Here is a 12633-nt window from a genome sequence, read left to right on the forward strand (position 1 = left end):
GAACACTGGAGTGGGTTGCCATTTCCTTCTCCAATGCGTGAAAGTGAAAAGTGAAAGTGAAGTCGCTCAGTCGTGTCCGACCCTCAGCGACCCCATGGACTGCAGCCCACCAGGCTCCTCCACCCGTGGGATTTTCCAGGCAAGAGGACTGGAGTGGGTGCCATGATGGCACTGGTGCCAAGCTGGTACTGGCCTGGGTACTGGGAAAACAAAGATGGCTATGATACCTATGGTCCCAATCTTCTCTGAGCTTAAAATTTACATGGCAAGATGAATGGGTAATGAGGCGCTGGGCTCAGTCAAGTGAGAATTCTTAGACCTCAGAAATATTCACTTAACAACTTGGGATAAAGAAAAAGAGGCAAGAGTCAGCTCTGAACCAGCCAACAAGGAGGACCCTCATTCTACATTAAGAGCAAGTAAGTACAACGTGAAAGCATTAGAAAATGTGAAAATGATTTCTAAACAAATCATAAAGCTTTACAAATTGGCAAAGGAGTGAGAACTAAGGCAATCTTAAACACTTTAACAAGCTGGAAACATGGGAAGGAAAAAATATGCTATTAATGGTGAAATAAATTGTGGTTTTAACTTCTCATCTGGGCCAACTGGAAAGCTTTCTTTTGACCTCAGATATATTAAGGACAAATGTGTGCATTCTTCTTTTCAAAGGCCATTAAGAATAAAACATGTAAATTAAGCATATCTACTCTCCAATGAATGTGAACTCAGAAAAGGCTCTAAAAATATGGGAGACCCAAATGAACCCTATGGGAATAGGAGTGGAAACATACCACCAAGAATAAAGTGACATTGAATTAATATTTCCAAGTTTAAAACAAATAAAATAAAAAACAGGGATGTTCTCATTGGAAACTCACTATACTAGAGCTTTGATATGTAAAGTCAAAAATCAAAGTATAATAAAATATTTTTCCAATAAATTATCTGCCCTTGCATAGGATAAATGAAGTGACACAAATCAATGTGAAATGATTGTTTCTAAAAACTCAGAGACTTTACACATGGTGCCAAATATTAGAGCTAGTGGATTAAAATGACACCAGTTGATGTTCCTATAGCAAGCTGAGGGAATTCAAGCTTCCAATGGCTTTGTCAAAAAACACTCTTGAAGGAAAACTTGACCTGTCTTAATCTAATTTTCAAGAAGGAATCATTCCCTATAACTATTATTGCTTATTTTAACCTACTGGATTAGTCTAAAGTCTAAAAAAAAAAAAAAAATCAACATAATCATATGAGGGTGGATTTCTCCAAGTCTGCTTCTAATTACACTAACTGAGTTGTTCTGGTGGATTTATTTGGGTGTTTATAATATGTATAGTAATTCCAGAGCTTTTAAATAAGGACCATTATTTTTTCTCAAATAGTTACAAAGACTTTAAAATGTCAACTCTTTATTAACTGTTCTAACTAGGGAGAAAGCAGGCATGGGTAAATAAAATTCACATGGGTAAATAAAATTCTCCAAATGCTTCTTTTTGTCATTACATTTAATTCTTTCCTCTTAATTCTTAGTCATGTCCTAACAATTCCCTGGAGAAGCAATGGCAACCCACTCCAGTACTCTTGCCTGGCAAATCCCATGGACAGAGGAGCCTGGTAGGCTGCAGTCCATGGGGTCGCTAGGAGTCGGACATGACTGAATAACTTCAGTCATGCATTGGAGAAGTAAATGGCAACCCACTCCAGTGTTCTTGCCTGGAGAATCCCAGGGACGGGGAGCCTGGTGGGCTGCCGTCTCTGGGGTCGCACAGAGTTGGACACAACTGAAGCGACTTAGCAGCAGCAGCAGAGGCAACAATTCCCTATTTCTGTCAAGGATACTTTGATCCTCCCACTCAGGTTTGAAAGTTGGCAAGCATCTTGACATGTCATTACTGCATCTTTTATAAAACTTTATTCTAGGCAGAATTATTTATTTTAAATATTGTGATTTGATGGGCATGACTCCACCTATTTGATGAGAAGACCAGAACCAGGGTTCATGGGTGAGGAAATAAGAGGGTGAGGTGCACATGTGGTCTGAATAGCTTGGGGCCTTCAAGTCAACTACTTTGGATAAAAATTCTAGCTCTATCAAGTATCTGTTCCTCTATCTTCTGCATATTTATTATCGACTTTTGCTGTTGTACCATGACAACATTTGTCAATTAGAATCAATCATCAGATAAGTTGTTTTGTGGAGGGGTCAGGAAAACCAAGAGAAATTGAATACAGGGAGGCTTGAGGACAAGGAGGAAATCATATCAAATCCTGCTCTAGGAATTGGCAACTTATTGAACCTCATGGATTTATCAAGCAAGTTGAGTAACCATTAAAATCAGCTATGTTTTGTTCCAAGTGTATCAAATATTTCTTCCCTTCTTCCTTTCTTCTTGCCCAATCCTCCCCTCCCTTCTTTTTTTCTTCTTTCTTAATAAGAGACTTAAAAAAAGGAAAAGGAAAAAGAAACTGACCCATAGATGTTTGTTTTCTCAGCGCTAGCACCCTGCACCAACTCATTAGAAACCAAAGTTACCTCAAACAAGTGAGTTCTTTTAGGAGTCTGTTTCCAAACAAAGTTAAGTTTCAGGTTTAGCAGTGGGTGAGATAAGGAATATTTCAGATTCTTCGAAACAGGTCAAAATCATTTTTCAAAAACTTTAGCTTTGGCATTATCTTCTACATGCTTTTTTCAAAGAACTTTTTCCGTCAGAACTATGAGCATGTGAAAGAAAATTTCTTTCATTCTTAGTTTAGATTTCCTAATCAAAGTCATATGAACGGTGGTTTTGGGAACTTAAACATTTTAAAGCTGTTTATTTTCTGTCCAATTTAGACAAATAAAAAGAAATAAAGCAATACAAAAAGTAGACATTTGGCCAAAAAGTATATTAAAAAGTTTTCAATATATTTAGTACAAGGGAAAAATACATATTAAAATGGTAATGAGATATAACTACACTAGGATACCTAAAGTGAAAACTGTTGACGACATGAAATGCTGGTGAGGATATGGAGCAACCAGAACTCTCATACACTGCCTGTGGGAATTTAAACGGAAAATTAGGCCAAAAAAATATACATCTTCCCTGTGACATAGCAATTCTACTTTTAGGTATTTATCTAGTGTTAGTAGTGTAGTGTTAGTCTCTTAATCATGTCCAACTCTTTGCTACCCCAAGGGTTGTAGCCCACCAGGCTCCTGTGTCCATGGGATTCTTCAGGCAAGAATACTAGAGTAGGTTGCCATTTCCTTCTCCAGAGGTATTTATCTAAGATAAATTAAAAGGTATGTCTATAAGAATCTTATACAAAAATGTTTATAAAATTTATCTTCAAAATAACCAAAAACAAGACACAATTCAGGTGTCTACCAGCAAGAAAAATGGATCAAAAAATTCTGAAATACTCACATAATGGAGTAATACTCAGAAATAAAAAAGGAATGAACTATTGTTACTTACAATGTCATGAATGAATCTCAAAAAACATGCTGATAGACACAAAAAGAGAACATACTTATGATTTTGTTTACATGGAATTTTAGAGCAGACCAACTCTCTAGCACATTCTAGGATGATGAAAGAAAAATTTTTAATGGATTGTACAGTACATGGTTACACACTTTTTCTGTAACTGATTAAACTGTACACATAAGATCTGTGCATTTTACTGGGTTTAAATTATATTTTAATAATTAAGTCTTTTATTTTAAAGAAGGGATGAAACAAATTTTAAAAATCTTAAAGTCACTTTGAGTATTTAAAATAAAATACCTTTTAAAATAAATGTTCCTTTTGGTTGAAGCTTGAAAATTTTGACTGTCAGATGCAAAGTTTTGAATTTTGAAGCTACTGCAGTGAATATTTATGACAAGCAAATATCACCTTATACCCAATTTAGAATCATGGTTCAGCATTTAGTACAGTGTCCGATACATAGACAATGCCAACTGTATGTGTTGGATGGATAAATGGCAGTGATTTAAAAATAAACTTAGGTTTTTCTTACTTTGTTCTACCAAAGAAGATGGTGGCTTCATTTCCAAGGGTGCTCTTCCCTGACGTACATTTCTCCATGTGTCCCTTTCCCCAATTTTCTAAGCCGGTGATCCCTAAACTTAGGTGGGGACCAGAATCTACTGGAGGGCTTGTTAAAACACAAATTACTTGGCCCCACCCTTGAAGCTTCTGATTCAGTAAGTCTGGAGATCTGAGAATTTCCATTTTTGATAAGTTCCCAAATGATGCTGGTGATGCGGCTGCTTGGTTTAGGGACCAAAGCGAGAGAACTAGTGTTTTTAGCACTTCATCAATTGGCAGACCAAAGAGCCATCTTTTTCAAACCAAGGATCAAATGCTGCAACTTTTAATGGTCTCTCCTAATTGCTTTCAACCTTATCCTCTGAGTTTTTATTAGACTTATCACTGATAACCCCACTTGCTATTTGGCTTATCTTTCCTTCTGTTTTTTTCTTTGGAAAGAAAAAAGTATGTGCATGTGTTTTCCATTCAGGTAGATGGTAATTCCTGAAGGGTAGGGGCTCTGATGAGTGTGTCTTCATTCTCCTCAAACTGAGAACAGACTCTCCAGCAAATAGCTGATGTGCAGACACTGATGCCCTGATATTTACACATCCTTCTAAAGCGTGTGCAGACACTGCTGAGAGCAAGTGTCAATTTTCAGATGAAAAATAAAATTTTCCATAATGGTGGATTACCTGTCATTGGGACACTGACTTGGCAATGTCCAATCATGGTGGGGATTGATGAGGAAGCCCCAGGACAGGAAGACTGAGCTTGGTGACAGAGTGCCAACCACCAGCTGGAGAGGTTTGCGAGCTCGTTTTTTACCTACAAAGGGAACAGACAGGTTAATTCTTGTAACATTTAGCATATTTTCATGATTTGGGTAAAATATACAAAGATAATTTAGCAAGATGATGAAGAATGTGAAAGTACTAAGTTCCTTTTCTTTTTATACAGTGCACAAATATTAATAATGCTTTGCCCATGAATTTAAGCAAGAATCAAATGAAATACCCTTTTGAGATTTACATGTACGTATCTATGCATACAAACTATATCCATTCCTAGTTTTTATTTTCTTGTGGGTCAAGGATGAACATGGAGGTCTTGGCTGTTACCAGTGAAATAAACAAAAACACGCACATACACATATAGGTACATATACACTTACTTTTCTTTTACAGACAAGATAAAATGTATGCTTATTTTTTCCCTAAAACTGTGAATTAGTTTCACACTTAGAAACATCTTAGAAAACTTACCATCTAGGTTGAAGGCTATATATATATATGTATATATATACATATATACATATATATATATTGGTTTTTTTAACTATTTGGAAGTGTAAAATCTCTTGTCAGAGCATTTCAGTGACCTCTTTTTTTTTTTTTCTTTTTTTACAGTAAGTATTGAAACAGAAAAGGTACACACATTCTTTATATTGCTGGAAGACTAGGAGTAACATAGGAAGCAGTTATTCCAACAAGACTAATTGGATTTGGGCAATGCCAAGTGTGATTCTGATAAACCACTCTAGATTGTTTTCAAGTATATGTGAGGGGCAGCTATTTGCTTTTTCAAAAATATTTGAAACTTTAGGAACGGGAGGACAGTGAAAAGGAGGAGTGCCTATTACTTCTGTTAGGTTTGAGTTGTATTAATTGTTATTCTGGCAGAAAAGCCCTCTGAGACCATAATATACATAATCTAGAGGTGGTAAGTTACTTCATTGTGACATAGATGAATTTTTTAAAGATATCTTAAATAATTTTCAAGGATGGTTATTATTTAGTTGGTTACAAACATGCAGTTATACTTCTCTATAAATTTTTCCAGTTTACCTGTAATAGTACCTTATCTGACTATGATTCAAAGGGTTCAGGCTGGTCCCCAAAGAGGGCAGGTTAGAATCTGAGATAATGTGATTCTGATAAGTTGTTTTTTCTATCCCTGAGTTGATTTTCACTCATGTAATATAATTGTCTAATTTTATAGATGAAAAATAAGGTCTGGAGTAATTTCAAGGTTGTCCAAGGTCACAAAGAGAGCATGCTTAAGACTCAAATCCAGGTCTCCTGAATTGTAATTGTTTCTAGTTTTCTTTTTATTACATCACTAGTTTAGCTCACAATGTATGAAAGTAATGCCATTTAGAAAAACTACATTTTTCTTTCCTCAAGGAATCTAAAGTTTATATGACTAAGTTCACTGTTTGGATCTTCAATTTTAATTATTTAATAATTTTTAAATTATGTGGAAGATACAAATATAAAATGAATGGAAGCTAATCCATTACTCATTACATCACTCTTCAATGCAGATTACAAAAAAAAAAAATTATATCCATTGCCTGAAAGGAAAGGTGGGGTTTCTGATCAGGATGAAACTATTTCCTGAGTTGGTCATCACATAGTGAAAAATAATTTAAGGCCAATGTCACAGAAGCCCACAAAAGAAATGAAGTTATAAACTGCTATTAAGGTATAATCACTCTCTTGATTTTTCTTACTTATTTTTGCATATTTGTTTTATAACCATACTAAGAAAAAGTTCAGTGACTATGAAACCAGAATCCCATAGAAACATACTCATGCTTCCTGACTTTATTGTTAAATATTTTGAAATAGAGTCTTCAAATACTGGAGTACTTTTCTTTGCAAGTGTATGGAAAGCTTCTTGGACAATGATCACTAGTAAGTTTTAAGTACTGATTGAAATTTCCCTTGTGCTTTGGGATATTATAAGAGGTCAAGTAAAAGGATCAGTAGTTCTCAAAATAATTAACCATTTATTGCTTCTCTTAAAAAAAAAAAAAAAAGAGGAAACCAACAGAAGCCTCGAGGGGAGAGGATTGCGGCAACCAGTTTTTGGTGACCAGGCATGGCTGATACATTGAGGAAACAGAATACATAGCTGCCAAGGGCCCATTTGCTCAATATCTGTACATTCCCCCAATGCTTCTTATCCCTTTGAGAAAGATCCTTCTTTCTGTGTGGCATCCAGTGTACCATAAAAGGCAAATATGATTTGGGAATAATTATTTTTAGAACAGTTCACATTAGAACATGAAAAAGAAAAGCACCATGATCAACTCTACTTACAGACTAGGAAGATGTGACATAAGATATTAAAAGCATATTCACAGCTTTATTAGTCCTTCAAAATAGCAAGGGCTTGCTTGTTTGATCTGAGAAGAAATGTTAGCAGTGAAATTGGGACAATGTCTTCCTTAGTCACATAGAAACATTTCTACTTTTTTATACACATGGTACCTAGTTGCCTGTTTTACATCTCCCTAGCCCTGGGAAGATGGGTGTCACACTGATGTTTTATGAAAGAAGTCTTGTTTTCTGTGTCTGACTAAATACAAGTGGTTTGGAGGCATAAATAAAATCCAAGTCCCAACTCATTTAACACACATGTAAATGAGTTATGCTTTTGAAATGTCAACTTTCCTTCAGCAAAGTTTAGATCTCACATTTTGCCCTAAAAGTCTGAAAGACACAAGAGCAGGCTTTAGTTCACACATGGCAACATAGAAGGAGTCAACAGGAGCTAAACTCTAAATATGCACTTACTCTGGGCCAGGCCAGTCCTATGTAGCTGTGAACTCATCTCATCCTCACCCAGACCCTACCATGCAGCAGAACAGAGGCATAGAGAGGTTCAATAATTTGCCTCAACCCTCTGCTGTTTGTATGCAGTGGGGCGGATAAGACCCAAGGAGCCTCTCCCAACCAGGCTATGCTACTTCCCAAGCAGGGTTATCTGTTTTCAGGGGACTGCTGGGCATCATACATCTTCTAATCTACCTTCCGGAGGTATCCCCAAGACATGTGGTCTCCATGGGTAGAAAGAGATGAAAAGGCATGGTTTAAAGTTAACAATAATAATGAATCAACAAAAATACCTGAGCATGACTTCTTTTGACTGGGGGGAGGAGCGGGCCGAACGACGATCAGATATTTAGGCTCAGCATCTGGAAATGGTAAGGTTATTTATCAGTAAGATTCTTTGTGAACAAGCAGCCTTCATGACAGCACACCCATTCCTGACTCAGTGTTCCCCAACCTTAGTCACTGTAACCACAGAACCAGCGGGTGAGAGGGCTCAGGCATTCGGAAAGTTCATATTTCTTGTGATAGTTCAGGCCATTAAGTTTTTAAAGTGAAAATTAAATCCAGATTTTCAAAACCTCATGGACAGGAATGGGGGAGAAGTCTTAAAAGAATCATGCTAAGGACATAGATTTCATGCCACATTTTCGATAGTCCTTTTCTCTGCAAAGATTTTTTTTTTAAATCAGATCATGTCTCATCTGTAATCCTACTTCTCTTAGAGGATCAGAATGGTGCTTCAAAATCAGAGAAGGAAAATCATACTTGCACAGGACACACGAGTCTCAACTGTTGACTGATCTGGAACTGTTCATTTCCTGGGTATCCGAATATTCTCCATAATATCCTACCTATTTTTTTTATCCTGTTTGCATAATTTTTCAACCTGTTATCACAGCCAATCATTTTCATGAAAAATTTTAAGACAAAGTCACAATTTAAGTTGGTATGATTTCCACATAAATATACTGATGGAAAATAGAGAATCTCTTTAAAATATTTAGGTTTTGTTGCAGGAAATTTGTGGGCTGGTATCTTGATAATTTTAGGTTACACAGGTGTATTTGCTGAAACTTACTGAACAGTAACAAAAGGGTCCTACCAGATAGTACAGGGAACTATATTCAATATCCTATGATAAACCATATGGAAAAGAATATGAAAAAGAATATATATGTATAACTGAGTCATTTTGCTGTATAGCAGAAATTAAACACAACATTGTAAACCAACTACATTTGAACAATTTTTTTTTTAACACTGAAAAATGTGGACAGTAAAAAAATAAAAAAAATTGGGTTTGAAGTAAAATGATATTTAGACAATAAATAAGTGCTAACTCAATCAAGGGCTGAAAATTTCTCAAATAATTTTTTAAATTAATGTTTCCAGATGAATGGTTGGTTTATACAGTGCATACATAAGCCAAATACACTTCGGGCATTAAAAAAATAGCATTTTATAAGCAGCTCTATCAGATTAATTGATTGATTGATGGGTATTATCTACAATAGTGCTTCAGTAACTTTGGGTCCTGGAACTCATTCTACACTGAACTTCATCTGGATGCTATTGTCAATCACAGTTCACTCCTACTTGCTCAGACAGAGTTCACGTCTTGGTTTGTCTTCATTCAAACATCTCCTCTCCATGTGTTTGGAACAGAGGCCTTCTCTGCCCAAGGCTTTATGGGGCTGACCTCATTTTCAGCCAGAGACAACCTGGCATTCAATCACATTCAATAACTCAAGCCTTTGTCTTTTTCCTGGACGTCTCACATGGCTCTATTTGCTATAACCTGCTGCAATAATTACCACCGCAAATAGGTTAACCAGATAACCTCTTGAACTGACCTCAGGGCTTTGCTCATTGATCACATTGGTGCCTAAAGACTGCAACACAGATAAATGAGCATTCACAGATAAAGCAGGGTTTCAGAGCCTCATGTGTTTGAAAGCATATCTTGCTTAGTGGAACTTATATAAAGAAAGTTCAACCTAAGTCAAGGTTTCTAGTAGGAATATAATAACCATTTCCTGATATTTATTTGTGACATACAGAAATATAAGTGGTCTTCCCAGGCCCACTGCCAAATGGGAACCACCATTGCCAAAAGAATCCACCTGCCAATACAGGAGACATACGAGACGTGGGTTTGATCCCTGAGTCGGGAAGATCGCCTGGAGGAGGGCATGGCAACCTACTCCAGTATTCTTGCCTGGAGAATCCCATGAACAGAGGAGCCTGGCAGGCTATGGTCCCTAGTGCACAATATGACTATTAAGAAACTACTGAGTGTTGAGTACTTTCTATGTGCTGTTATATTCACAATTTAATTACTCCTCATGGCAATGCTACCGGAACAAGTACCATTCTCACCTCAGTTTGTAGATGAGGTCACTGGGGCTGGGTCAGCCTCATGGGCAACACGTACAGTCACATAGGGAACCAAGCTCAGAAGGGTCCCTTGCTTGGATTAATATCCTGCTTTCACCGTCTTGAAATTCTTAATACTTTTATCTTTGAATTCATCTTTTCTAAGTCGTCCAATGGGATAATAGAGCATGAGCAGAGAAGACAAACAATGATGCCTGTCTGCACTTCTTTCTATCCACACAGAGCACTCTAGGTGACCATTAGCATTCCACAGGGCCCATGACATGTGGGAGTCCATTGAGAGTCAAAGGCCAAATAAGGTAAGCGTATTACATCTACGACTCAGTAAGGGACTGTGGAAGGGACACTCGCAGCCTTGTGAGGTTACACTGTCCATTTGACCCAGAACTTGCTTCAGATGCAGAAAGAAGGGAACAACATTTTAAGAAACAAAAATGACCAAGGAATCCTATCATGTGCTTCCTTATTCATGTTCCTTCCCTGTATGAACCAGCCACTGATAATGAAAGTTAGAAGACAGAGGGAAAGGGAAAGCTGGAGAAACCTCTGCTTCCTCTTCTTCTCAGTTCTCCTTCACTCAGCAGTAATTGGAAGGCAGAGAGTATTAGTAAAATGTGCATGTATCAAAAATTGAGCTCTGTGCATTTCCACTAGTGTGGCAAGAATAAAGTACACATGCATATAGGAATTACAAGATACATACTGTGTCACTTCAGTGATTCTGCTCAGGAGTTAAAGGTTCTCACATGCGTGAAGTGCTAGGTCACTTCAGCCATGGCTGACTCTTTGCGATCCCATGGACTGTAGCCTGCCAGGCTCCTCTGTCCATGGGATTCTCCAGGCAAGAATATTAGAGTGGGTTGCCATGCCCTCCTCCAGGGGACCTTCCTGACCGAGGGATTGAACTTGTGTCTCTTATGACTTTTGCATTGGCAGACAAGTTCCTTACCACTAACACCACCTGGGAAGCCTAAAGGCTCTTACATCTGCCTTTAAAACTAGCTTTGCATTATATAAAGAAAGGCTAATAATTTAAACTCTTAATTTTTCTTGACTTAAATGACCTGAAGAAGCAAATAAAATAGCATCATAACAAGTAGAGAGAGAAACTGTAGAAGGAAGGAAAAAAACTTTATATTTTAGTACTTTTAATGATTTTTTTTTCTGATTTTTGAACCATGGACCCTGTGTTTTTATTTTGTACTTGGCCCTGCAAATTATGTAGTTCTCTTAATCTTGTCCACAAAATGTCCTTTTAATAAGTCGCTGAAATCACTTCTAGGAAAAAAAAGCTAAATCCCATTTTTCTTAAATTGTTCTCAATGTGACAGAGTCTGTTAGAGTTAGCCTTTAATTTCCTTCCTTGATACATGTTAGTTCAACTATGCCTCAGTCGTTTTAAAAGAGACCTGAAATACTAGAAAAACAACATGTAGAGAAGCCATATGGTTACATGAGCAATTTAAAAGTAATTTTGGTTATGATCACAGTCATTCTGCATAAAGCATAGGCTGTCACAGCCAGTTACAAATTAGAACAGATGTTGGGACTTGGGTGCATAGGCTGGCTCTTGCTGCTCATAAGAAACTTCCAAATCCATGTATTTCAGCAGTCTTTGCAATCAGTTGGGAACACAGACATGGAAAAACAGAACAACTGGAAAACAAGATTTCTGTTTCTGTTCCTCACTATGAAGTTCTTTATGGATATGCAGCAGTCTGGAAATACATACACTGTACCCTGATCAGAAATTTTGGCAACACATGCCCCAAATCAACTACTTCCTTATTTAGAGAATACACATTATTAAGAAATTTTAATTTGTATAGAATGCAGTTAACTTGACAAACTTTCCATTCCTGATGATTTTTAAGTCTATACCATGCTGCAAACTAATTAAATCTAATTTGCTTCATATTTTGAATGCCTTGTGGTAGAGGATAAGGACAGCTTCCTGCTTAAGGAAATCTATTATTGAAATCTTTTATAAAGTCCTAGATTTTTTGGTAATGCAAATACCCCTTCCATAATCACTCTACTTAAAACATCCTAATTCTCACATTTTTATTTAGGGACATCTGCACCGCAAGCCCACTCCAGTGTTCTTGCCTGGAGAATCCCAGGGACGGGGGAGCCTGGTGGGCTGCCATCTATGGGGTCGTACAGAGTCGGACACGACTGAAGCAACTTAGCAGCAGCAGCAGCAGCACTGCAAGCCACACTGCTTTAGAATGCTGTTGTAGTGAGGTTTTCCCTGCCACGCAAGTTTCCACAAAAGAAACATAAAATAAACCAGGATGATCCTAAAGGAAGTCAGGTAATGGACCTGAACAAAATAGTATATTTGCCCCTGCCTCTTTTTTGGTAAACAATTCAGTTTCATGACAAACTAAATTTTTGAGCATAACAGCATGGACTCTGGAGCCTGCAATCAAATCCAATCCTGCTCAGCTAGTTGCTAGCACAAGGAAAAATACTTAACATCAGTGTATCCAGTTCATCATGTACAAAATGGGAAAAGTCATAGTACCTGGGCTCATAGAGTTTTTAGTTATGTTTATGCACACAAAGTCCTAATTTAA

At 37.2% G+C, this 12633-nt stretch overlaps 1 protein-coding gene across 19 annotated transcripts in view; it reads right to left on the reverse strand.

The window, feature by feature from the left end:
• ABI3BP (ABI family member 3 binding protein) overlaps nt 1-12633 on the reverse strand; it is a 298503-nt gene that overhangs the window by 173643 nt on the left and 112227 nt on the right. For all 19 annotated transcript variants that reach the window (XM_055567939.1, XM_055567955.1, XM_055567954.1 and 16 more), the window contains exons 3-4: nt 7948-8016; nt 4727-4859 (exon numbers count right to left, since the gene is read on the reverse strand). In XM_055567939.1, the coding sequence (XP_055423914.1) occupies nt 4727-4859; nt 7948-8016 (202 nt within the window). The remainder of the gene's footprint in view (nt 1-4726; nt 4860-7947; nt 8017-12633) is intronic.

The sequence above is a fragment of the Bubalus kerabau genome, chromosome 2 (genome assembly GCF_029407905.1).
Source record: "Bubalus kerabau isolate K-KA32 ecotype Philippines breed swamp buffalo chromosome 2, PCC_UOA_SB_1v2, whole genome shotgun sequence".
NCBI classification, from domain to species: Eukaryota; Metazoa; Chordata; class Mammalia; order Artiodactyla; family Bovidae; genus Bubalus; species Bubalus kerabau.